Below are 27,673 nucleotides of genomic sequence, written 5' to 3' on the forward strand. Positions count from 1 at the left end.
TTGGGACATCTTCTACCGCTTTCCTAGGCTGTAGCAGCTTGCTGGATCAGAAGTGAAGCAGCCGGGACTAGAACCGGTGCCCTTATGGGGTGCCGGCACTGCAGGTGGCAGCTTTACATGCTACACCACAGCGCCGGCCCCAATGGCTTCACTCTTAAAAAACACAAACTTTGCGGCCAGTTCTGTGGCACAGCGGGTTAAGCTGCTGTCTGCAGTGCTGGCATCCCATGTGGGTGCCAGTTTGAGTCCTGGCTTCTCCACTTCCGATTCAGCTCCCTGCTAATGCTACTGGGAAAGCAGTGGAAGATTGCTCAAGTGCTTTGTCCCTGTACCCACATGGGAGACCTGGATGAAGCTCCTGACTCCTGGCTTCTGCCTGGCCCAGTCGCAGCCATTTTGGGAGTGAACCAGCAGACTGAAGCTCTCTCTCGGTCTCTCCATCTCTCTCTCTACTGTCTTGAATATAAAATAAAAATTCCTGAATATTAGAGTGAACAAGTTTGATCTGACTGGGCAAGCTTGTGTAAATAACCAACCTCTCTCCCTCTCCCTTGCTCTTGTCTTTTTCTCCTTCTCCCCTAGTTTTGCCATTTATATCTACCCTGAACTATAGCTGCTATCTACCAACTAGAGTTCAAATGCTTCTAAGCTTTTACCTATGCTGGTCCCTCTATGTGGGATACACTGAATATCCTCCCTCCGTTCATTGCCTAAACTTTTCTTATTAAGGCTCAACTCCTGCACAGCCATATCATGCAAGAAGACCTCTTCAACCTGATTACATGACTCCCACATCCTCCGTTCTTAAAGCACGCTAAACCTCTACCATGGCATTTATCAAATTTAATTATACATTCATTCTTCAGTCTTTCTCCCAAATAATTTTCATCTTCACTGCTTAGTATAAGATGTGTAAAATAACAAGATATTACAGGAATGTTTCTAAAAAACACAGCATGAGTAACATGTCCTTTTATTTTTAGAGCATTATTGTTACTAATTAAAAACTGAGCAAAATGTAACTTATATTCAGACCAGTACAGGATTGTTTTTAAAACCAAAGACTTACCGCACACTCTGGAAATGGGTAAAAGTGGGGAGTACTGGGGAATAATTACAGCTGTAATGGCACACAACATCCTCCGTAGACTACCTTACTACCAGTGCTATTTCAGTAGAGGCAACTATGCTGCCTGAAAATGTACTTGAGTATATGTGGATAACTGCTGTGAAAATAGATTTATAGCCAATGGGGAACTTAGTAAGTCTTTCAAAGTAATAAAAAGATGCAATGTTAAAAATGCTCATTAATCTATATAGCTGTCCCTTGCTGTATGCAGGGGATTAGTTCCAGGAAACCCCAGGGACACAGAAACTCATGGATGTTCAAGTCCCTTATATCAAAGGGCATGGTATTTGCATATATCCTATGTACATCCTCTCATATACGTTAAATCATCTCTAAACTATTTATAATACCTACCACAATGTAAATGTTATGTAAACAGTTGTTATACTGTATTATTTAAGGAATAATGACCCAAAAGAGTTCAAGTATTTCCTATTCATCATCAGTTAAATGCCCAGATGTGGAACCCCACTGAGATGGAGGGCAGAATGTAACTGGTAAGCAAACCAGAGATAAAATCTTACCATCTAAAAGGTTAAGAAATTTTACTTAACATAGATAAAATATTATGATCTTAAAGGTCAGGAATTTATACTTAACATCTAAGCCAAATGATGCTATTTGAACAGCAATTTGAAAAAAAATTAACAGCATCATGATTAAATAATGGGCTTAAAAAGATCAAAACTCCTGGCCGGCGCCGTGGCTCAACAGGCTAATCCTCCGCCTTGCGGCGCCGGCACACCGGGTTCTAGTCCCGGTCGGGGCACCGATCCTGTCCCGGTTGCCCCTCTTCCAGGCCAGCTCTCTGCTGTGGCCAGGGAGTGCAGTGGAGGATGGCCCAAGTGTTTGGGCTCTGCACCCCAGGGGAGACCAGGATAAGCACCTGGCTCCTGCCATTGGAACAGCGCGGTGCGCCGGCCGCAGCGCGCTACCACGGCGGCCATTGGAGGGTGAACCAACGGCAAAAGGAAGACCTTTCTCTCTGTCTCTCTCTCTCACTGTCCACTCTGCCTGTCAAAAATAAAAAATAAAAAAAAAAATAAAATTAAAAAAAAAAAAAAGATCAAAACTCCTATGTGTGAATACCAGTTATTTTGAGAGAATATATATTTATCATTGCTCAAAAGATTAAAAAAATATGCTTTAGAAACAAATGTAAATTCAGCTTAATGAACTATAAAAAGATCTTTGCGGGCATTTAAAAAAAGTCTTTTTTAAGCAGACTTGGTCGCAAACAATTCCTTGAAGAAATAAATTTATGCTTGAAGAATACTAATGCAGTCTTTTCTAGTTTTTTTTTTTAAAGCATTTCCAAAATATTATGTCGATGACAAAATGGCTGAAGTAAGAGTATTGCTCTTTAGGCCCTGGCAATTCTGAGACTCGTTTAAGGGAATATTAACGTGCTCATTTTCTAAAAATAAGAAAGGTCTTCAAGAAGTTCACGGAAAATGTGTATTATGAAAAAAACTATGCAGGGATTTAATTTTTTGTATCAAAATACACATCTCTTAATTCCACTTTCCAAAAACTTTCTAAGTCCCTGTACAAGCTCTTAGATTAAATGAAATACAACCTGCCAAAAGCTAAGCACAGACAGTTTCAGGAAAATAACTCTCATGTGGGAAGAGATAAAACAAAAGCAAAGGAACCTGTGACTTTTCCCCTTGGAGATTATTCACGTTCACATCTCCATTTGCCAAAACCAGTTAGAGGGCATCTTCCTTCACTTGTTCACTGAACAACTTCCCTAAATCTCTGGATGGGTTCAATTTAAACAGCATGTATAACATGAGGAATAAAGAAATTGTAAGGGATCCTGCAACAATATAGGAATGACATTAAAAAATGTTTCCCTGTGGGGGTTTTTCCCTGCCCAAACATCAGAAGAGTCTACCTTACTTTAATAAAGAGTTATGGTTCCCATACAGTTTCACCTGGAGGAACTAAGAGATGTAGATATCCCTCCAAAGGGACTCACTTCTTCTCAAAGGCCAAATTTAAAAAACAAATTAAATTAGTTTCTGGACCTGAAAAATAAAAATAAAAATAATGTTCCTGGCCAAACTTCATCCATTTAAGGCATTTCAAAATAGTAACTATAGATGATCTCAATACATATTATTAACAAACAGAAGTAAAATTAAGTAGAGTTAGAAGACAGAAAAATATGAAAATAAGACTAGAAGGAAGAAGCAAGGGTGGCAGATGAAGGCTGTAAGAATTCAAAGTACAAACAAAAGCAGTTTTCTTCATACCTTGAACCACTTAAAGCCCAAATGACTGGTCTCATGCAATGTATCACTCAACAGCTTCGGATAGGCAGTGATAGCAGAATGGTGGGAAACAAGATAAACAGGAAAGAGAGAAGGAAAAAAGCATGCAATTAAAAGCAAATTTTATATAGTCACTTTGGAAGCCAATCTTGCAGTTTCTTACAAAACTGAGTATTATCTTACATACAATCTTAATATATAATCAATTTCAACCCAAGTGAGTTGAAAATTTATGTACATATAAAAACCTGGACAAGAATTTTTATAACAGCTTTATTATAACTGCCAAAATTCAGAAGCAACCAAGATATCCTTCAATAGGTGGTGGAATGAACAAACTATGGTATGTCCATATAATGGGAATATTGCTTAGAGATAAAAAGAAATAAGCTCTTAATCCACAAAAAGAAAAATCTTAAATGCAGAGGCTAAGTGAAAGAAACTAATCAAAAAGGCTATCTATTATGTGATTCTAACTATCAGTAAAAGAAAAGGCAAAACTACAGAGACAGTAAAAAGATCAGGGATTAAGAAGATAGAGGAAAACTGAAAAAGGTAGAATACAGAAGATTTTTAGGGCAGTGAAACTTACTAGGTATAATATTGTAATCACACTTCTGTCAAAACCTATATGAAAAACAATGAATCCCAGTGGAAAAGTTAATACTGTATCGATATTGGCTCACTAATCTTACCAAATACATCATACTAATGCATTAGACATTAATAATGGGACAACTGAGGAAAAAGGAATAAACAGATATTCTTTTCTTTCTGCTCAATTTTTTGGTAAACCTACAGAACTGCTCTGAAAAAATAATTCTGTTAACTATAAATAGATAATAGTTCTAAAAAAGCAAATAATCAGTTTACACATTAAAGAACAAAAACTGTAACTCAAGTCTATATTCCATAATGACACAATCTATTATTAATTGCCAACATCTCTGTGATTTCTGATATTTAAGACTTGCTACTAAATAATGAAATTGAGGCAGAAGGAAATCTTTACAGAAAGAAAAAGAGAGAGACATTTGGAAAATAAAAGAAAAACTGTGAAATGGGTTAAGAAGATTTTAAAAAATCCCTCCCCATCCTGGAACAAAGGCTGCCTGCATCCCTCTTTGAAGCCCTCTCCAAGCTCTGTGTTTCAGGAAGGTATTCAAAGACAGAGTAGATGCCGCAATTACCCAGGAAAAGGGTGCTGAAAGGTACTCATTCTGCAAAAAGCTCAGTTTTCCTCAGCTTTTCTAATAAAGGTCGGTGGGCTTTTCTTTCTACACTTGACACAGAAGAAACCATGTCCTTGTATCTAACACGGCTATGGAGGAGCTTCTTGGAGTACACACGTCTGCCTTGAAATGCGTGTTCTTCATTATTCCATCACCTAAACTCACAATAAGCGAGTGGTCTGATCAAGGGGGACTCCCAAATATTCACGTCACATCGTTACTGAGCTCTTTCAATCTGTTTAGCATTCACAATTCTCCCACAAAGCAATGGAGACAACCACGGCAAAAATCAAATGTCATGAACCTCTTTCTGTGTGAGGTAGATTCAAAACTGAAAATTACCTTTTCAGAATAGGAACTGAGTTATAGCCTTTACTTGTTAAAAATATTTCCTCCATTCACGCTTCCCATCTTTACTTTTCTTAATTAAAAGTCAAATCGAAGATATGGAGATTTAAAATGATGTATAAAATGCAGAAAACAAAGCCACAAACAGCAACAGCAGACCTCTTTAATAAGTCACCTCAAGGCTGAGATAGGCTAATGTGGTTCTCAGGTGCCATGGTAGCTAAGTCCTTCACATTTTGTTATTACCCTTAATTGTTTTGTTATAACATTCATTGCGCTTTTGAACAGGACAAGGTATAAAATAAACTGTTTCCTACTGAAATTAACATCACTGATTCAGAAATATCTATTTTTTTCTAATTCAATTTAAAAGTCAAGGCTTTCCTGATTCTGATAGCAGAAAAAGCACCATTTCATCTCATCAGATATATAAGCATACTCTACATAAATACACATGAAATCAGTTCTAAACTATTAATAGAGACCTCTGCATTAACACAAGTCAATTCCTGTACAACCATATTTCAATTCTTATTTAAGCCTAGATAGTTACACATAATGAAGTGGTTTTGAAACCCGATAAACAAACATACTGTATGTGTTGTTCACCTAAACTATACTGGTTGGGTTTTACCTTTTGTTTAACCAGCCGCATTGCTAATATAAAATCGCAGACCTGTTTCTCAGCATTGGTCCTGGCTGATTCCTCTTGTGCTAGCACCATTTCTCGCTCTGCAGTTATCTGTACACTTTCTCTTAGTGCTTCTTCCAGCTCTTCAATCCTGTCATCCTTCTTACGGAGACTGTCCTGGAAAACGATGGAAGACCAGGTGAAGTAGACTAATTAGTTAACCCAAGGAGAGCCTATTTATCACAAAGCGCTATTTGCTTATTAAAAGTTCTACTCAGAAGCACATCTAGACCAATAAGATGTCCTCACAGAGGAAAGAATCAAACAAGGGAAGAAAAGAAGTAAAGCAGGCTGAAGAACAACAGCATTAAGAGGAAAGCGTCAAGTTAGTGAAGCAAGACAAATGAGATGGACTTGCTCTCCGCAACAGAGAGAATAAAACTGTTAGCACAGGTAGCAAAGCCTTGACTATTTAAAAACACAAAGCTGTTTTGGAACTCTCTAAATGGAGCTTGAAGCTAGCACTGATGAAGTCTAAGTGACTAGACTGAATAACAGAATATTCCTTTATCTTGCAGAGTTTACCTGGATGAAAGTAAGTTAATGGAACCATCTTTCAGATTGTATTCTTCATATACACAATTGTTGGCAAACTAATTAAAATGAAAAAGAACTTAAAAAGATGACAATGTTTCCTAACATTTCAAGAAAGCAAAGTTTTCTTTCAAAATGAGAAAACCAAAAATGATAACTGGCTGTAAGTAATTGCTTTGACAAAAAATGGGCAATTTGGTTAGCCAAGCAATTCCCATTAATCCTGAAGATCTACGATACACGTTTACAACCTAAGTTTTGGGGAGGTGAATGTAAGTCCATCTGAAAGACAAACAAAACCCACAGGATTTTGAGATCATGCAAGATAGGAGAAATCTTAAAATAAGGACAGATGAAGAGGATGGAGAACTGGATTCATCAGAGTATTATAGGCACCTTCTCTTTAAATCTTTACACAACCAGAGGATTAAGAATAAAGTGCTACCTTTTATTAATATATGAAACTAACTGACAGGGTTTCTCTGGATATATACATGCAGAGTAATGAAATTTAGTTCCTTATCTCTCACCACAAAATGGATTAAAGACTTAAATGCAAGACCAAAAACTACTACCAGAAGAAAACAACAGGCAAGTTTCATGACATTGGCCTCAGGGAAAGTTTTTGGATAAAAATTTCAAAAATACATGCAACAAAAGCAAAATGGGATTACCTGAAGCTAAAAAGTTTCTTCACAGCAAACGATCAACAGAGTACTGAAACAACCTATAGAAAATACCTGTAACCTATATACCTGAGAATTCAAACATACAAGGAATTCAAATAATAATAAGAAAACAAATAATTCAATTAAAAATGGACAAAAGATCTGAACAGATTATCTCTCAAAAGAAAAAAAATAATGGCCAACAGGGATATGAAAAAATGCTTATCAGGGAAACGTGAATCAAAACCACAATGAGCTGTCAGCTTCCTCTGGTTAAAACAATTATTTTCAAGACAAAAGATAGCAAGTGTTTGTGAGGATACAGAGAAAAGGGAATCCTTGCACATTGTTGGGGGGAAATTAGTACATTTCCACTGTGGAAAATAGTACCGAGGTTCCTAATACAATTAAAAAGAGAATTACCATAGAATCCAGCAAACCTCCCACTGTGATGATGCCAGACACATCTGCACTCTCATGTTTATTTTAGCACTATTAACAACAGAAAAGATATGGACTCAACCTTAGTGTCCACTAATGAATGAACAGATAAAGAAAATGTGGGTATATACACAATGGAACATTATTTTGCCATAAAAAGAACCAAACTCTATTATTTGCACCAAGAAGGATGAACTACAGGCCATTATTTTAAGTGAAATAAGTCAGACACAGAAAGACAAATTCCACATAACCTCACTCATTCTGAGTCTCATTTGAGACTCAGTTGGTCTCGTGAAAGTAGAGAGTAGACTAGTGGTAATCAAAGGCTTGGGTAGTTATGGGGGTAGTCGAGTTAAAGAGATGGTACTCACAGGATACATATTTACAGACAGATAAAAGGAGTAACTTGTACAGCAGGGTGATTATAGTTAATTTGATGAAAGATTGCACTTTTGTAAAATGTTAAGTGTTCTCATAATGACAATTATGTGAGGTAATACACTTGTTAATTCTCTGGATTTAACCATCCTACAATAGATATACTTCAAATATCATGTTGTACATAATAAACACACTTTTATGCCAATTAAAAACATTAAAAAGGTTTGTAAATCATTCTCCAACTTTCAGAACACTCTTATTAGAAAAAGATAGTGAAGAATTTTGTCTTCTATCTTTGCAACTCTCATTTAATTATGTTGCAGTTCACTTTTATAAATAAAAGATACAACAAAGACCTGTTTAACAACTTTGTCACTGGACATTCAGAACCTGAACTTGTCAAAGACAAGTCAGATTTTTCTCCCCACTTTAGAGAAACAGCATCTAATATTTAAAAATCTAATTAATCAAAAGTTTACAAATCTTTTGCTTGCTCTTACTTGTGTTAATTAAAAAAAAGAAATGCAAAAAGAGAACTTGTACATTTCAATGATGTATGTTCATTCTACGAAAATTTTCATTTTCAGAAATAATGATATAAATTAGTGTAATCAATTCCTATAAGTAAAGTTTTATTTTATGAAAGGCAGTTTAGCCATGACAAAAAATGCTCTTTGTTCAAATTTTAATGTTTCTAGCTGGCATGCACTGAGCAGCACAGTACAGAGGTTTTTAACACAATGCCAACTGGAGAAAGGCAAGGAGCGATGTCAGCAGGAACAAAGAGCAAGGTGTTTCTTCTGAATTAAAGAAAACTAAAGGAGAAGCAAGGGCCAAATGCAAGAATTTGACCTGACATCTCAAATCCTCTAATAAATTAATCATTATTTATAGCAAAATGAGATTCTGAAATACAGATGGTTGTAAGCAAAAATATTTCCATTTCCCATTCCCAACATGCGGAGATCCTATATGATGGTTTTGTGACAGGCTACCCTGTCTTTCACTCTTTGTGGTTTTTGAGATCTCCTGAGAGGATTCCATTATCCTAAATTAAACCAAAGCTGAAACAGTTCTTCCAGATGATTTCTGGGGAAACTACTTCTAGCAACCAATGATGGGAATATTTATAGAAAAAAATGGCAGGGCAAAGTCAATACTTATCAAAAGTCACCTTGAGTATGAAGGGCCTCAACTCTCAAGTGAAAAAACATAGACTGGCTGAATGGATTCAAAAACAAAACTCTTCTATTTGCTGCATACAGGAAACATATCTCACCAACAAAAATGCACACAGACTGAAAGCATGGAAAAAGATATTCCATACTAACAGAAACCAAAAAAGAGCTGTTGTAGCCATCTTAATATCAGACAAAATAGACTTTAACACAAAAACTGTTAAAAAGACAAACAAGGGCACTATGTAATGATTAAGGGATCGATTCAACAGGAAGATGTAACTATTATAAACATATATGCACCTAATTACAGGGTAACTGGCTATTTAAAAGAAATATTAAGGGACCTAAAGGTGCACATAGACTCAAATACAAAAGTAGTGAGGGAATTTCAATATCCCACTTTCAGCAATGGACAGATCAATCAGACAAAAAATCAGCAAGGAAACAACAGAGTTAATCAACACTACAGACCAAATGAACCTAACAGATATCTACAGAACTTTTCATCCTACAGTTGCAGAATACACATTCTTCTCAGCAGCACATGGAACCTTCTCTAGGATTGACCACATAACAGCCACAAAGAGAGTCTCAGCAAATTAAAAAAAATCAAAATCATACCATGTTATCTCTTCAGACCACACTGGAATGAAGCTGGAAATCGTAACTCAAGAATCTCTAGAGCATATGCAAACACATGGAGACTGAACAACATGCTCCTGAATGAAGAGTGGGCCACAGAAGACATCAAAAGAGAATTTTAAAAGTTTCTGGGGTCTGGACGAGCCCAAAGAGAAACAGAGGGGTTGACTCTACTTGGGAAGAAAGAAAAAAAAAATTAAAGAAATGCAGCGAGCCGTAAATCACCAAAAAAAAAAAAAAAAAAAAGTTTCTGGAAACAAATGAAGATGACAACACAACATATCAAAACTTATGGGATATAGCAAAAGCAGTGTTAAGAGGAAAGGTTATAGCAATAGGTGCCTACATCAAGAAAATGGAAAGGCACCAAATAAATGAGCTATCAATGTATCTCAAGGATCTAGAAAAACTGCAGCAAACCAGACCCAAAACTATTAGGAGAAAAGAAATAATTAAAATTAGAGAAGAAATCTACATAATTGAATCAAAAAAGCAATATGAAAGATTAGCAAAACAAAGAGCTGGTTTTTTGAAAAAATAAACAAAACTGCCACACTGTTGGCTCAACTAACCAATAAAAGGAGAGAGAAACCCAAATCAACAAAATTAGAGATGAAAATGGAAATGTAACAACAGACGCCAGAGAAATAAAAAGAATCATCAGAAATTACTACAAAAGAGCTGTATGCCAACAAACTGGGAAACCTAGAAGAAATGGATAAATTTCTGGACACAAACAATCTACCTAAATTGAGCCATGAAGACATAGAAAATCTAAACAAACCCATAACCAAGACAGAAATTGAATCAGTAATAACGATGCTCCCAACAAAGAAAAGCCCAGGACTGGATGGCTTCACTGCTGAATTCCACCAGACATTTAAAGAACTAACTCCAATTCTTCTCAAGTTATTCAAAACAATTAAAAGGGAGGGAATCTCTCTTTCTATGAAGCCAGCATCATCTTAATTCCCAAACCTGAAAACGATGCAACAGAGAAAGAGAATTACAGACCAGATTCCCTAATGAACATAGACACAAAAATCCTCAACAAAATTGTAGCTAATCAAATCCAACAACACATCAGAAAGATCATCTACCCAGACCAAGTGGATTTATCCCTGGTATGCAAAGGATGGTTCAACATTCACAAATCAATCAATGTAATACATCACATTAACAAACTGCTGAACAAAGACCATATGATTATCTCAATAGATTCAGAGAAAGAATCTGATAAAATACAACACCCCTACATGAAGAAAACTCTAAGCAAATTGGGTATAGAAGGAATATTCCTCAACACAAACAAGGTAATTAAAAACTTATAGCCAGCATCATATTGAATGGGGAAAAGTTGGAAGCATTCCCAATGAGATACGGTACCAGACAGGGATGCACACTCTCACCACTGCTATTCAATATAGTTCTGGAAGTTTCATCCAGAGCCAAAGTCCCAAAGGGACAAATACCTTATGTTCTCCCTGATTTGTGACAACTAACAGAGCACCAAAAAGGAAACCTGTAGAAATGAAATTGACATTATGAGAAGCAATGACTTGAACAGCCATTGTCTTGACTGTCGAGAAACAGTTTATTATTTTTTATTATTTTCTCTTTCTACTTAATACCATTGATGAAACACTTTACTTAACATAGAATTATTCATACGTGTACAAATCCAACTGAAAATAGATCCCACTAAAACATAAGAGTGGGAATAAGAGAGGGAGGAGCTGTACAGTTCAGCACATATTTACATGGACTTACCACTAAGGGTAAAGTTAAAAACTTGCCATGGAACCCCAAATCCCATTAACCTGGGTGGTACTAATGCCACCTTACATGTTAAAATGATAATATTAAGTGTGTAATTGATCATATAGATAAGATTAAGTTTCAAAGGATCACATAAATAAGACCAAGTGTCTGGTAATAATAATAGATAGAATTAAAAAAGAGAGAATGTTTCAACATGGGAAGCAGTCCACACAGCAGACTCATAGAATAACAAACTCCCTAAATGGCACTGTGACCTCAGAATCAGCCCTTAAGGCATTCAGATCTGGCTGAAAAGCCCATGAGAGCATTTCATGATTGCCAAGACACTGTGGCAAAAAATGATCCACGTGAAGGATCTATGTGAGTGAGACCCCAGTGGAAAGAAGTGGCCATCAAAGAAGGATATACTTTTCTCTGAAGGGAAGAGAGAACTTCCACTTAGCTTATGGCCCTGTCTAAATACTGACAGCAGCTCATGTCAAGATCCTTGGGTGATCACTGATGTCATGAATAAGAGTGTCAGTTGTTAAATCAACAACAGGAGTCACTGTACATTTATTCCCCATGTAGGACCTCTGTCCTTAATGAGTTGTACTACAAGAATTAACTACAAAACTTGTTTTCAAACAGTACTTTATACTTTGTGTGTCTGTGTGGGTGCAAACTGTGGAAATCTTTACTTAGTACAGAGTTGGCCTTTTATATATAACATTAATTAAAAACGAATCTTAATGAAGAATGAGATGGGAAAGGGAGTAGGAGGTGGGATGAGAGTTGGGGTGGGAGGGCAGGTATGGGGGCAAGAACTACTATATTCCTAAAGCAGTACCTATGAAATTTGTATTCATTAAAAAACTTTCTTAAAAAAATAAATTTACTTGTGTACCTGCAGGGGTGAAAAGTAGCTTTGTGGCTGTATAGAGAAAAGATTATTAGTGACTTTTTACAATGCAAAGAACTAATGCCAGTTTTCATTATATAAGTTTCCTCAAAACCAGTGGCAAATCCAGAGTCTTCCAGATGAGACCCATGTTCATGGAAATTTAAGAAATTTAAGAAAGGGTTTCTGGATTTAATGGCAAAACTTGGTTTCAAGTCTCTTTTTGGTAATAAGAATGAAGACGAAAATGTAAGTGAAGCTACAAAATCACAGAAGAGGATTGTTAAATAACAACTTTGTGACATTTTAAGGTATACAGCACCTCAATGTAAAACTAAGTATTTGCTCAAAGGAAACTGTATTGAAACAGGGTAGTAACAAATGACTGAAGAGAACTACTTCCCTCACCTTCATTAGCAAATCCATAACTGTATAATCTATCTAGTGAGTAGAACGTGGGTCCAGATTAAGTTTAAAACCATAACAGGCCGGCGCCGCGGCTCACTAGGCTAATCCTCCGCCTTGCGGCGCCGGCACACCGGGTTCTAGTCCTGGTCAGGGCATTGATCCTGTCCCGGTTGCCCCTCTTCCAGGCCAGCTCTCTGCTGTGGCCAGGGAGTGCAGTGGAGGATGGCCCAAGTCCTTGGGCCCTGCACCCCATGGGAGACCAGGAGAAGCACCTGGCTCCTGCCATCGGATCAGCGCGGTGCGCCGGCCGCAGCGCACCTACCGCGGTGGCCATTGGAGGGTGAACCAATGGCAAAAGGAAGACCTTTCTCTCTGTCTCTCTCTCTCACTGTCCACTCTGCCTGTCCAAAAAAACAAAACAAAACAAAACAAAAAAAACCATAACAGGCCGGCGCCACGGCTCAATAGGCTAATCCTCCGCCTGTGGTGCCGGCACCCCGGGTTCTAGTCCCGGTCGGGGTGCTGGATTCTGTCCCAGTTGCTTCTCTTCCAGTCCAGCTCTCTGCTGTGGCCCGGGAGTGCAGTGGAGGATGGCCCAGGTGCTTGGGCCCTGCACCCCATGGGAGACCAAGAGAAGCTCCTGGCTCCTGGCTTCAGATCAGCGTGGTGTGCCGGCTGCAGGGCCATTGGAGGGTGAACCAACGGAAAAGGAAGACCTTTCTCTCTGTCTCTGTCTCTCTCTACCTGTCCACTCTGCTTGTCAAAAAACAAAACAAAACAAAACAAAACCATAACAGATACCTGCTAAGGTACACCCAGGAAGTTTTCTTTGTATTAAACTATGCCTTAAATCTCCTATGTAATAAAATTTTGAGCCAATACCAGAAGTGATCAAAAAAATCTTCTGGTTCTAGGGCAGTAAAAAACACAGCTAAGTCTTATTTATAATCATTCTTTTTTGTTCTTTCTTTTTCAATAACATCAAAACATTTTTCTGGACTTATTTTAATAACTGGTACTCTTCTTTTTAAGTTAAGAATATTAGAAAAAAGAATAGAATTAGAAATCTTTAGAAAGGTCAACAATGACCACATACAAAGTATTAGAAATTCTGAAGACACTGGACTTTTTAATGGCTACAGAGGAACCTAGAAGACAACTGAGTAATGCCTTCAAAATTTGTAGGGAAAATATTATTTCTAACCTAGAATTTGTATCCAAACAAACAACCAAATGTGACAATAAAATGTAAAAATCTAATGTAATATTACTTCATTCACAGACTTTGAGGAAGTAGTATGTACTCTATCAAACTAAAGAAGCAAACTTAGAGGGGCAGGCATTTGACACAGTGGTTAAGATGCTGCCCGGGCCATCCATATCCTGTATCAGAGTGCTGCATTCAAGTTCTGGCTCTGTTGTGCATTCTAGCTTCCTGCTAATGCACAGCATGGCAGGAAACAGGTGATGGCTCAAAGAGTTGAGTCAATGCTGATCACACATGAGACTGGGGTTGAGTTCTAGACTCCTGGCTTTGGTCTAGCCCAGCCCCAGCCATGTGAAAATTTGGGGAGTTAGCCAGCAGCAGGAGATACCTACCTCTCCCCCAACCCCGTCATGCCTCTCAAATAAAATATACAAATGCATTTTTAAAATGAAGTAAATTGGGGCCGGCACTGTGGTGTAGTGGGTAAAGCTGCCGCCTGCAGCACCAGCACCTCATATGGGTGCCAGTTCTAGTCCTGGCTGTCCACTTCCAATCCAGCTCTCTGCTATGGTCTGGGGAAAGCAGTAGAAGATGGCCCACATCCTTGGGCCCCTGCACCTGTGTGGGAGACCCAAAAGAAGCTCCTGGCTCCTGGCTTCGTTTTGGCGCAACTCTGGCGATTGCAGCCATCTGGGGAGTGAACCAGTGGACGGAAGACCTCTCTCTCTCTCTCTCTCTGCCTCTCCTCTCTTTGTCTAACTATGACTTTCAAGTAAAATAAATAAATCTTTAAAAAATAATAATAATATTGTAATCCATGGGCTGTGCATTGGAAGTTTGTATTCATTGAATAAAAGTTTAAAAAAAAAAAGAAAAAAAATAATAAAAGGAATGAGGTAGCTATTATGATATGCATACAGTGTTTTTTCACTTTTATTTTAACTTATTCTATTTACTTGAAAGACAGTATTACAGAGAGAGAGAGAGACACATAGAGACAGAGAGAGAGGTCTTCCATCTGCTGGTTCACTCCCCTAATCGCCACAACAGCTGGAGCTGAACAGATCCTAAGCTAGCAGCCAGGAGCCTCTTCTAAGTTTCTCACGTGGGTGCAGAGGCCCAAGCACTTGGGCAATCTTCTGATGCTCTACCAGGCACATTAGCAGGGAGCTGGATCAGAAATAGAACAGCCAGGAGTCAAACCGGTGCCCATATGGGATGCCAGCATGGCACGCCAGGGCTTTTAACCCACTGCACCACATTGCTGGCCCCATTATTTCACCTTAATAATTAAAAAAAAATTGTTCTGGTAGAAAATTGTTTAGTCAGGAAAATTTTAACCAGCAAAGTAGTACACTGGAAAAACAGTGAAGGGGCCAGCACTGTGGTGCAGCATTTTAAAGCCCAAGCCTGCAGCGCCAGCATCCCATATAGGTGCCGGTTTGAGTCTGGGCTGCTAAACTTCCAATTCAGCTCCCTGCTGATGGCCTGGGAGGGCAGCAGAAGATGGCCCAAGTGCTTGGGTCCCTGCACCTATGTGGTAGGCCCTGAAGAAGCTCCCGGCTCCTGGCTTCAGCCTGGCCTAGCCCCAGTCGTTGAAGCCATTTGGGGAGTGAACCAGCGGATGGAAGACTCTCTCTCTGTCTCTACCCCTCTCTGTAACTCTGCCTTTCAAATAAATAAAATAAATTTTTTTTTTTTAAGTGTGAAATACAAGGGACTTTGTATACTTCTACTCTCAGGCCCTGTTTCCTGGGAAGGGCTTCATGGTGGTTCAAGTAGCGACAGTGATTACCCCAGCTATAGTCTCTAAGATACGGAATGTGTGCCTTAAATAGGAAACTTTATTTTTTAAAATGTCCACAGTCATCAGTCTATCATGAGGTAGTCATGGCACTCTGTTTCAGCAAAGCTGGAGTTGTCTAATATTCCTAATATCGCTATCCCTACAATATTTCTCAGGTTTGAAGGATTTGAAGCATCTGAAACTGGGAGGTGGATTTACTGAAACCAAATGTAGCTAGAGATTAAAGTTTGGATAGGACACGCCACACTGAAGTTTGAGAAAAATAATTTCTATTGCTTCTATGCATTCTTGATTTGCCATTACCTTAGAACAAAGTCTTCTTAACTCCTTTAGTTAAATATACTACAGGTTGAATAGTCCTTATTCAAAATGTTTGGACTGTCCAAAAGATTTCTGATTTTGGATTTTTTTAAATTTTGGAATATCTACATATACATAATGAAATATCTTGCTGACAGGATCCAAGTCTAAACATAAAATTCATTTGCTTCATCTATACCTTATACAAATAGCCTAAAGGTAATTTTATTCAGTATTTTTAGTGTATCTGAGGTTTGACTGCGCCTACCATATGAAGTCAGGTTTGGAACTTTTCATTTATGGCATCATGACATTGAAAATGTTTTGGATTTTGAAGAATTTCATTTTTGGATTAGGGATTCTCCACCTACATTTGTATTGTCCAAAGCAGCAGCCACTTTTTGGGAGCACTTCCTGGAGCACTTTAAATGCTGAGTCCAACTTGAAATGGGTGATACACACTAAGTTTCAAAGATAGTCTTCAAGAAAGAATGTAAAATGCTTTAATTCATAATTTTCATATGGATTATATGTTGAAATGATAATACTACAGATATAATAAATAAGATATTATTAAAATAAATGACATCTGTTTCCTTTTAAGTTTTAATACGGTGTTAGAAACTTCAAAATTACACATGCAGCTCACATTATATTTCTACTGAAGAATGCTGCATTATCTAGAGCAGGTTTTACATATGAAATATACCTACAAAAGGCTGTAACATATGAATCACGTAGGTTGTAAAGTCTTTTACTAGCTCTTAGCCTATTAGCAGACAATAGAGTTACACAGGTGACAATTCTTATGACAAATGCTGCCAAAATCTCCAATGATACTTGACCTTGATAATCAACATAGTAATAACATAATAAAAGAATTTCAAATCGCATTTATTCTTCCACCAACAGAGAAAAATCTAACTCTGGATTTAGGGGAGAAATCAGGCTATGGGAAATCATCTTAATCCTGAAGATTTTATAAAGTGCCTGTATTCTTTCTTGTTATGAAACAAGTATCTCAAAATTTAGCAGCTTAACAAACATGTATTACCCCACTTAGTTCCCGTGGGTCAGGAACCCCAGAGCAGCTGGTTGAACACTTCCAGTTGCAGAGTCTCTCATAGGGTGGCAGTCAGGATGGCAACCAGGCTTCAGTGCCCTGTCTCCACTTCCATGGCTGGCAGATTGGAGTGGATCTCCTCTGGGCTACTTCAGTGTCATCATGACATGAGGCTTCCACCAGAGCAACTGATTCAGGAGGCAGAAGCGTCAATGTTGTTTATGCCCGTGTGGGAGAGGGTTACACAAAAGTACAAATACCAGGAATCAAAGATGATTTGAGTCACATCAGAGTATGATTATCATAGCATCTGAGAATATAGCTCTAATGTAACTGGATTATCAATGAAGCCAAATTTCTTTGGAGAGAAGAAACAGGCATGTCACCCTATTAGGCTAATAGACCCTTTAACATATAACTGTTTTTATTTAAAGAGACTATATTAAAATGGAACTGAAATAGACCTAAAAAGTAAGAGGCAGACAGTAAGGAGACTACGTGAAATTGGGTATGAATCAGCATATCATTTGGATGTGAAGTCAGATGCAAGATGAGCAATCTGTCAGAAATAATTCAGAATAAAACCTGCAATTGGACTGAGTTCCAATGCAAGAATTTTTCTTGTGACTATAATAAAAATCAGAATGATTCAACTTAATTTATTATTAATCCAGCACTAAGAATACTCAATGACATGCCAATTATCAAAGTTTAACTGAAAAAATGTTACTGGACAAATGTTTGAAGGGATATACAATGAGCGCTTATTAATTGTCACATTTGAATTAGTCTTCATGTTTGACTGTTGGGAAATCAACCTACTTTCTTTTTTTTTTTTTAATTTTTTTTAAAATTTTTCTTTTTTTTTGACAGGCAGAGTGGATAGTGAGAGAGAGAGAGACAGAGAGAAAGGTCTTCCTTTGCCGTTGGTTCACCCTCCAATGGCCGCTGCGGCCGGCGCATCTCGCTGATCCGAAGCCAGGAGCCAGGCGCTTCTCCTGGTCTCCCATGCGGGTGCAGGGCCCAGGGACCTAGGCCATCCTCCACTGCATTCCCGGACCATAGCAGAGAGCTGGCCTGGAAGAGAGGCAACCGGGATAGAATCCAGCGCCCCAACCAGGACTAGAACCCGGTGTGCCGGCGCCGCAAGGCGGAGGATTAGCCTGTTAAGCCACAGCGCCGGCCAACCTACTTTCTTAAGAAAGCTTGAAATGAAATATTCAGTCTTGTTTGCCCTCACTCATCCCTTCTTAAGACTTCTGTTCCCACAAGAATTTCAATAAAATTGACTTGACAAAATTTAGCCAAAATAAACTAATTTAAAATTACATAATGCATGTTTTCAATAGTCCTGAAAGTTGATATTAAATACTTTCAGTGCAAAAACATTACATATATTTAGGCAATGGACAGATTACTTAGCCAATTTGACCATTCCACAATGTATGCATGTATGGAAACATCACATTGTATCCCTTAAATATATACAAGCATCAACTTCCAATTAAAAATAAGATTTTAAAAGAAAAAATAAAGAATTTACATGTACTATATGAAGTTAATATAGCACTCATCATTAGAAGACAAGTATTAAATCTGCAAACAAAACTAAATGGAGAGTATCATTTCATTCACCTGCTGCTCAACCAATTCAAGCAACTCAAAAACGTGTGCTATAAGCCACAGACAACTAGCTTAATAGCCATCTGGAGACAGTAAAGGAACATACTCTACCAGTTCAAATAGCTCATATTACTTAAAATGAAAGCAGTATCTTTAGAGTTCTACTTCAACTGGTATTAATTATGTTTGCACTCATCCAAACTAACATAGAGCAGTTAAGCCTACACTTGCCAACTACACTTATTAGTGGAGGTCAAAGGGGAACATTTTGTTCACAGAGTATGGGGTTCAAGACAGAGGTTTGTGTGACTACTTTTCTGGGTATGGTAGAGAGAGAGGACGTGAGAAGCTACCAAAGAATTTCTCATGCTCTTAAGAAAAATTAGACTCCTATAACTCAAACAACATGAGGGCAAAAGCAGTGACAGCTGAAACCATAACTTGGGCAAATTAACAAGACTGGAGTGTACAATTTCCACGAAACTACCCACTAATACATTGCTCTGAACTTTGCTTCTTGACATCAGCTTTGTCAACACCAACCTAATACCACTACAGCTATAAGACTCAAGCCTCCACTTCCTTTCTCTCAAATCAAACATTCCATAAAGAAAACAAACACCAAAAAATGGACAAGGAGAATCAGCCATTAAAACTTAATTTGAGTATGAGCATTTAGCCTAGCAATTAAGACACTGGTTAAGATGACCTCATTCCATATGGGAACACCTGTGTTCAATACTCAGCTCCAGCTACTGACTCCAGCTTCCTGCTAATGCAGATCTTGGGAGGCAACAGCGATGGCGCAAGTGGTTCGGTTCCTGCTACCCACATGGGAGACCTGGATTGAATTCCTGGCTCCCAATTTCAGCCACTGAAAGCATTTGGGGAGTGAACCAGTGTATAGGGCCTCTGTCTTTCTCTGCCTCTAAAATAAACAAACAAGCATCTTTTAAAAAATTAATTTGTTGTTCTGGTCAAACCTCTCCTTCAAAAAATTTTTAAGTGCAATAGAAGAACCTAAAAAAAAAATCACATGATAATGACAGATCTTTATAAAACTTTCCTGTTTCAGTAGCAGAGGAACAGCAAATTCAGATGTCACATAATTATGCAAGGTAGCACAGCCTTCCACATTCTCTCTTCCCTTTCCAAACTCCAACTCTGACATGGTAATGGAGGTCATTTACTTGAATTAATATTAAGAGCTGCTTCCTTTGGAGTAAACACTGCTTATCAGATAGACTTTAACATGTTCTGAAGGACATAAATGTTACCAGCTATACAATACCCTTGATGTAAAAAGACAGTAATTCATTATTACCCTCAGCCCCACTGCTTATTTGGTCTCCCTCACCCCATCCTCCAAGTGTACATACACATGTAGAAGATTTCAGTAAAATCAATCAACATGTCAGAATTCATTTACCAACTTTTCATATGCTTAGCAGGGAAAAAGATTGAAGCCAGATGTATTGATGAAGTCAATTTTAAGAAAAGAAAGCAAACCTAACATACAGACAGAATTTGGTTACACACTAACTACTTCTTACGTAAAGAAAATACTTTGGGTTAAACTTTAAAGCCTTCCTCCCTTTCTTTAAAACCCCACAAATATTTCTCTCCAGTTAGAGTTCTGTTATAACATCAATTGTTAAAAAACCAAAGTCAAAACAATAGTAGATGCATTTCATTAAAGAACCAGAGAAACAACCATGTAAAATGCTGTTTATATAAATAATATTTATGGAGCATCCAGTACAAATATCCCATTATAGATTGGCCAGGTTTTCATCTTGAAAATTCTGGTAGCTGGGTACTGGTAGCTGGGGTTTAAGTAATCTTAGAACTTTACAAATCGAAGTACAAATACTCAAAGACTTTGAAAAAATTCTGAAAATAGTATTTTGCTTAAAATAATAAATAAATAAATAAACTGGTATGGGCCATAGGAAGTCTTAGGAAATGGGCTATACACGTGCTTACTTATGATCTCAGCTTGTAGAGGCTTCAGCTTGCAACTGCAAACCTAGGGGAAGCTCCCACAGTAACACAAAGGAAAGGAGAAAATCATTCAAGTCACAGGAGTGAGAATACAGCAGTCCACTTGTAGAATTTTAGTGCCAATTGCAAGTTTACCCATCATTTTATTCTGAGTATTCTTTTCAAAAGCTAAAAGGATGTGATCACATGCTCCTGCAGAATAGGGCTGAAATTAACTGTGGGGAAAGGACCAGTAGGCTGTACATTCGTACTATCAATAAACTTCTTGCAATAAATTTATTGGTCAACAAATGGAACTCAATTTTGGCCAGAGGGAAAAACATCTAGCCGGGGTGAGGAACCTTTCTCTGCCAAGGGCCACGTGGGTATTTACAATATCATTCACGGACCATACGAAATATTCAACTTAAAAATTAACCTGCTGTAGAATAACTGAATTCCGAGTTCCACCTGAGGTTGCCGTGGTAGGGTCAGACCAGAGGACTTCACTGGTCTCATACAGTTCGCAGGCCGGACATGTCCTTGTCCTGTAGGCATCAATTTCAAACACCTCCTAAAATAATTTTCAGGACTTGTTCTCATTTTTTTCTAAATGATTAAAAGTGATGTACTTATGAGCTAGGAGTTTCAAAAGCTGAACACATGCCAAAAATTTTAGTAGTACTTCACTTTAGGAAAAGAGAATTTTAATGTGTAATTTCAACAACTATCTGTGGGGTTATAAAAATAGACACTGGTTTGTATGGACATGTTTCCAGTGTGATCCCTAACTCCACTTAATATTTGTCAGGAACACCATAAAAACTCTGCCATTACTCTTTTTCTCTGTAGAAAAAGCCCTGTTTGACTAAGAAAAAAAATAATTTTAAATAAGATTTAAGATTAAGAAATGGGGACCAGCATTGTGGTGTAGTCACAAGCTGCCACCTGTGACGACAGCATCCCATATGGGCACCAGTTCACGCCTAGTTGCTCTACTTCTAATCCAGCTCCCTGCTAATGGCCTGGGAAAAGCAGCAGAAGATGGCCCAAGTGTTTGGGCCCTTGCTGCCCACATGGGAGACCTGGAATAAGTTCCTGGATCTTTGCTTTGGCATGGCCTAGCCCTGGCTGTTGCAGTCATCTGGGGAGTGAACCAGCAAATGGAGGATCTCTCTCTCTCTCTGTCTCTCCCTCTCTCTGTTTAACTCTAACTTTTGAATAAATAAATAAATCTTTAAAACAAAATAAAAGGTAGAAATGGGGCTGGCACTGTGGCCCAGCAAGTTAAGCCACCACCTCCAACACTGGTGTCCCATACAGACACTAGTTCCAGTCTGGCTGCTCCACTTCCAATCCAGTTCCCTGCTAGCGTTTGAGCTACTGCACCTCCTTGGGAGACCCAGATAAAGCTCCAGGCTCCTGGCTTCAGAATGGCCCCAGTCCTGCCACTGTGGCCATCTGGGGAGTCAACCAGTGGATAGAAGACCTCTCTCTCTCTCTCTCTCTCTCTCTCTCTCTCTCTCTTTCTCTCGGTGCTCCCGAGTCTCTCTGTAACTCTGCCTTTCAAATAAATAAATGTCTGTTGTTTTAAAAAAAAAAAAAAAAAGGAAAAAAATTTCATGGATTAAACACTTCAATAGGTGAAAAAGAAAGTCTGGAAAGAGGAAATCAAAATTTATTTTTATAAAAGCAAAAACATTAACATATTAGACACATGTAGCCTGTGACAAAGAACATAAGATTCTAAAAAGCTGTCAAACTTAAATTTTTAAAGGTTTGGGTCGGCCCTGTGGCTTAGCAGGTAAAGCTGCCGCCTGCAGTGCTGGTAACCCATATGGGTGCTGGTTTAAGTCCTAGCTGCTCCACTTCCGACCCAGCTCTCTGCCATGGCCTGGGAAAGCAATAGAAGATGGTGCAAGTCCTTGAGCCCCTGCACCCACATGGGCGACCCAGGGGAAGCTCCTGGCTTCAGATCAGCACAGTTCTGGCCGTTGCAGCCAATTGGGGAGTGAACCAGCGGATGGAAGACCTCTCTCTCTCTCTGCCTCTCCTTCTCTCTATGTAACGCTGACTTTCAAATAAATAAATCTTTACAAAATTTTTTAATTAACCCCATGCCCAATCAGAAAATGAAAACAAGTAGTTTCATTTCATAAAATTAAAAAAATCATCAAAATGAAAGAGGCTTTTTCTTAAGACAGAAGACATCAAATTTTAGAGAAAAACAAAAATGTTTCACTGGTTCTACACCTAAGAGAAAAATGCCTAAATATATGTAAAGCTGATTTTCCCCATCCCTATTTCTATTGTTTTTACCGTCTTTGAACTTTATTCTTAATATTCATTGGTCTCAGGAGAATTCACTCAAAAGAGCCACAGCATTCTTTCAGCAGGGCCATTAATCTCTCTGACAGTAACCTCTCTCAAGGTTAAATTCAGATATGTACTGTGGTATCACATAAAAACAAAGCTCCAAAGCCACTATTTATCAATAGGAGGCCTCTTTCATTCCACTAAAAATACTCAAGGTAAATATTCTCAAGTAAGGAAAGATGGTATTTCAAGGCCCTTAAAGGATAATCTGAGTTTTAGAAAATATGGTTATTAGGATGCTGAAACTAAAATAAATTGTAATAAAAATTTATAATCGAATTTTAAATCTTACTATTATTTATAATTCAGTAATTATAGCTGTAAGTAGTGCACCTATGCAAAACACTGTTTTAAAAAGGCTAAAAAGAAAGGTTTGTAAACTAAAGATTGATTTTAACACAGAATTTTTATGTGGTAAAACTCACAGGAAAAGAAAACTGGCTAAGCAAAAGAAAACAGATTAGGAAACCAGCAAATTACCAACTTGTCTGTAGCAGGGTAGCGATGTGTTAGGGGGAATAAGACACCAGTCTAAGATGCATGGTACTGAGAATTTTTGACATCTACAGACACGATTAAAATCAATAAACATTTACTGAGTACCTACTATATACAGAGAACCAAGATAAGATCCCCAAACTCAAGTGTGTGAGGAAACCAAAGTACAATTAGGATATGATACAAAGTAAGATACAATAAACCCTGAAATCAAAGCATAAAGAATTCTGATGGAATTACAACAGAAGGTAGCATTCCAAGGCAAGGGTTTGGCAGGCCCCCAGGGAGGGAGCATTTGACCCTTAAGAGATGGTTAAGGCTTTCAAAAGGGAGCTTTTTAAATGTCCAAATCACTGTCAGCCAAATCAGCCAGGACTATGCTTCCATGTAATTTTTTTTTTTTTTTTTTGCCAGGCAGTTAGACACACACACACACAGAGAGAGAGAGAGAGTTACAGACAGTGAGAGAGAGAGAGAGAGAGAGAGAGACAGAGAGAAAGGTCTTCCTTCCATTGGTTCACCCCCCAAAATGGCCGCTATGGCCAGCGTGCTGCGCTGATCCGAAGCCAAGAGCCAGGTGCTTCCTCCTGGTCTCCCATGCAGGTGCAGGGCCCAAGCACTTGGGCCATCCTCCACTGCCTTCCTGGGCCACAGCAGAGAGCTGGACTGGAAGAGGAGCAACCGGGACAGAATCCGGCACCCCAACTGGGACTAGAACCCGGGGTTCCGGTGCTGCAGGTGGAGGATTAGCTAGTGAGCCGCGGCGCCGGCCTCCATGTAATCTTTAAGAGGCTCCTGTTGCTGGAATTTACCTTCTTCAGTTTCACAACAGCAATCACTGTCCTTGTAATGATAACACCTATATTGTAACACAGCTTTGCACAGAGTCATCACAAAGAAAAGTTCTAATAAGTAGACCTACTGTTCATAGAGAGGAAAATAATTTATTATTTATCTGTATACCCTCACAACACTCAGGACAATGACTATTCTGTAACAGGCACTCAATAAATACTACTGAAGAAAACAACAGATTATTCTGAAATCTGATTCAGCCAATCAAAACACAATATGGCTTAGCAAAAATGTTAAAGAAACTACTTCAGAACTGAACTTAAAACAAAGCTAAAATTCTTGGGTAAAGGGAACAAGAAACTTTAGCCAAATTAAATTCAGAATATTAATAGAAGGGACATGACAATGGAAAAGGCTCGTGACCAATATATACACTGTCTTTATTACTCATGTCAAGTATCAATTGAAATTGTTAAATAGTTTAACTAATGTAAGTCAATATGGACCATGCAAGAAAAACTTATTGTATAATCAAGTCTTAGAAAGTTAGGCAAATATAGGTCTAAGAAGATATTCCAAATATCTTCTGAGGGACAGTGAATTTCGATAAGAGTGTGACAGAAAAAGTGGCCATAGCAAGTACCTGGATCAATATGAGACTGCCTGTACTTCCAAAGTCAATAAGGCATAATGGAAAGCATCTACCCACCTCAGCCACAGGTGATGATGGTGCACTACTGCTTGACTATTCTGAATACACTAGATCACACCTCTCAACTGTGCTGTTCTTTTCTCAGCCTCTGAGGAGCATTAGAATAATATACTTGCAGATCCTCCTCAACTTACAATGGGATCACATCTCATTAGACCCATCATTAAACTGAATAGATTGTAAATCTAAAATATAAGTTAATACAGCTATCCCACTGAACAAAAATCTTTGCAACACAGTACCCTGACAAGCATCAGATGTTTGCCTTTGGGATCATGGAGCTGACTAAGAGTTGCAGCTCACAGCCATCGCTCCGTATCATGAGACAGGCCTGCACAGCATATTGTTAGCCTGGGAAAAATATAAAAATTCAAATTTTGAAGAACAGTTTCTACTGGATCTTTACGACTTTTATACCATTGCAAAGTACAAATTCCTAAGCCGGGGGCAGGCATCTGGTGCAGCATTTAAGATGCCCCCTGGGATGCCTATATCCCATACTCAAGTGTCTGGATTAGGGTCTCCATTCTGCTTCTAAAAACCTGCTTCCTGCTAAAGCACACCCTAGGACGCAGCAAGTGATGGCTCTAGTGGTTGGTCTCTACCTCCTAAACTGGAGACATGGATTAGAGTTCATGTTCCTGACTTTGGTGTGGCCCGGTCCCAGATGTTGAGGCATTTGAAAAAGCAAACTAGCATTTCTCTCTCTCTCTCTCTCAAACTAGCATGTCCCTCTCTTTCTCTTCAGAATAAAAATTAAATAAAAAACCTAACTTGAACCACTCTAAGTTGGAGATCATCTGTGCTCTTTTCTTCAAGGATAATCTCTTTTCTGTGGTGCTAAACTCTTCCTTTCCCTCTCCTGTCTCAACTGTTTGCCTTCATTTTAGTTTGCTTTCTCAGCACCATCTTCTGCTACTCTATCCCATATCTAAATATTTAGGATCTTTTAAGGGCTTAGCTGTAATCCTATGTTCTCCTGCTAATATTTTATCTATAGATGCTATCACAGAATCCTATGAACTTAAATGATTTTTTTATAAATGTGGTTTCCAAATTTGTGGTTGTACTTTAATCCTTAGAATTGTGTATTTTTTTTTAGATTTATTTATTTTGAAAGTCGGGGGCAGGGCACACACACAGACGGGGGGTGGGGTACTTTCTATCCACTGGTTCACTCTCCAGATGGCCACAACGGACAGGACTGGGTCAGGCCAAAACATAGAGCAAGGGCTTCATCTGGGTCTCCAACGGTGGTGCGAGGGGCCCAAACACTTGGGGCCATCTTCTGCTGCTTTTCTCAAGCCATTAGGACGGAGCTGGATGGAAATGGAGCAGCTGGGACATGAATTGGCAAATATATGGGATGCCAGCATCACAGGGCTTTATCCAATACACCGCTATACCGGCCCAAAATATGATTTTAAGCTCATCTCTAAATTGAACCTATGCCATAATGCACTAAACTTCAAATTTCCACATCCAACTACCAGTTTGACATTTCCAACAGGTATCTTGCAGATACTTTAATGTGTTGAAAATGGACTGTTATTTTTTTCCAGGCCTTCCTATCTTATTATTTAAAATTAGCATATATTCAGTTACTCAAGTCAGAAGACAAGGGATCATCCCTGATTCCTCCCTCTCTCTTTGTGCTCATATTCCAGCTCATGAGACATTTCTGCCATTCCACCCAGATACATGAGTCAAACTTACAATCTCTCTCTTCCCTTTATCTTTTCAGCCTCTATCTCAACTCTTCCATTATTACTACAGAGCCCCTACTAGAATGTAAGCTCCTTGAGAAGAAGGACTTATGTGGTACATCATTACTATGTCTGGCACAGAACACTGGCATGGAACAAATAAGTGTGCAATAAATATTTACTGAACAAATACATTGTCCATAATACTCTTTTCCTATTTCCAATCATTCTCAAGCACTTCAAACTGGAATACAGGCATCTGAAGCAGGTGGTTTAAACACCAGGCCAAATATCCACCTTATCAGGCACTGTGGCACTGCAGGTTAAAGCCCTGGCCTGCAGTGCCAGCATCCAATATGGGCATCGGTTCAAGTCCCAGTTGCTCCATTTCCAATCCAGCTCCTTGCTAATGTACCTGGCAAAGCAGTGGAAGATGGCCCAAATCCCTGGGACCCTCCACCCACGTGGGAGACCCAGAAGAAGCTGCTGATTCCTGGGTTCAGATCATATACAAGAAATCTGTTTAATCAATGTATTGAACTAGGAAAAAGGACAAAGTAAACACTACTTCCAAACTCATTTCCTGTCAAAAAGGAATACTTCTAGCTCTATCTGAAGGTTTCAAAATGAATCTCATATATAATAAAGAACAAAAGGAATGACAAAGGGGTCAGTGTTGAGGAACAGTGAGTAAAGCCGCTATCTGTAATGCCAATATCCCATATGGGCACCAGTTTGTGTCCTAGCTGCTTCACTTCCAATTCAGTTCCCTTCTGCAAAAAGCAGTAGAAGATGGTCCAAGTGCCTGGAACCCTGCTACCCATGTAGAAGACCAAAAAAAAGCTCCTGGCTTTGGCCTGGCCTAGCTCTTGCTATATGGCCATTTGGGGACTGAACCAGTAGATAGAAGATCTCCTTGTCTCTCTGCCCCTCTCTCTCTCTCTAATTATGACTTTCAAATAAATAAATAAATCTTTAAGAAAAGAGGGGTCAAAATCATACAT

The 27,673-nt window shown here is 38.6% G+C and overlaps 1 protein-coding gene across 6 annotated transcripts in view; it reads right to left on the bottom strand.

Moving 5' to 3' along the window:
- ERC1 (ELKS/RAB6-interacting/CAST family member 1) overlaps positions 1–27,673 on the bottom strand; it is a 539,472-nt gene that overhangs the window by 271,112 nt on the left and 240,687 nt on the right. For 4 of the 6 annotated variants that reach the window (XM_062194621.1, XM_062194624.1, XM_062194623.1 and 1 more), the window contains one exon: positions 5,665–5,796. The exons of the other annotated variants lie outside the window; for them this stretch is intronic. In XM_062194621.1, coding sequence (XP_062050605.1) covers positions 5,665–5,796 — 132 coding nt within the window. The remainder of the gene's footprint in view (positions 1–5,664; positions 5,797–27,673) is intronic. 6 annotated transcript variants of the gene reach the window in all.

The sequence above is a fragment of the Lepus europaeus genome, chromosome 6 (assembly GCF_033115175.1).
Source record: "Lepus europaeus isolate LE1 chromosome 6, mLepTim1.pri, whole genome shotgun sequence".
NCBI classification, from domain to species: Eukaryota; Metazoa; Chordata; class Mammalia; order Lagomorpha; family Leporidae; genus Lepus; species Lepus europaeus.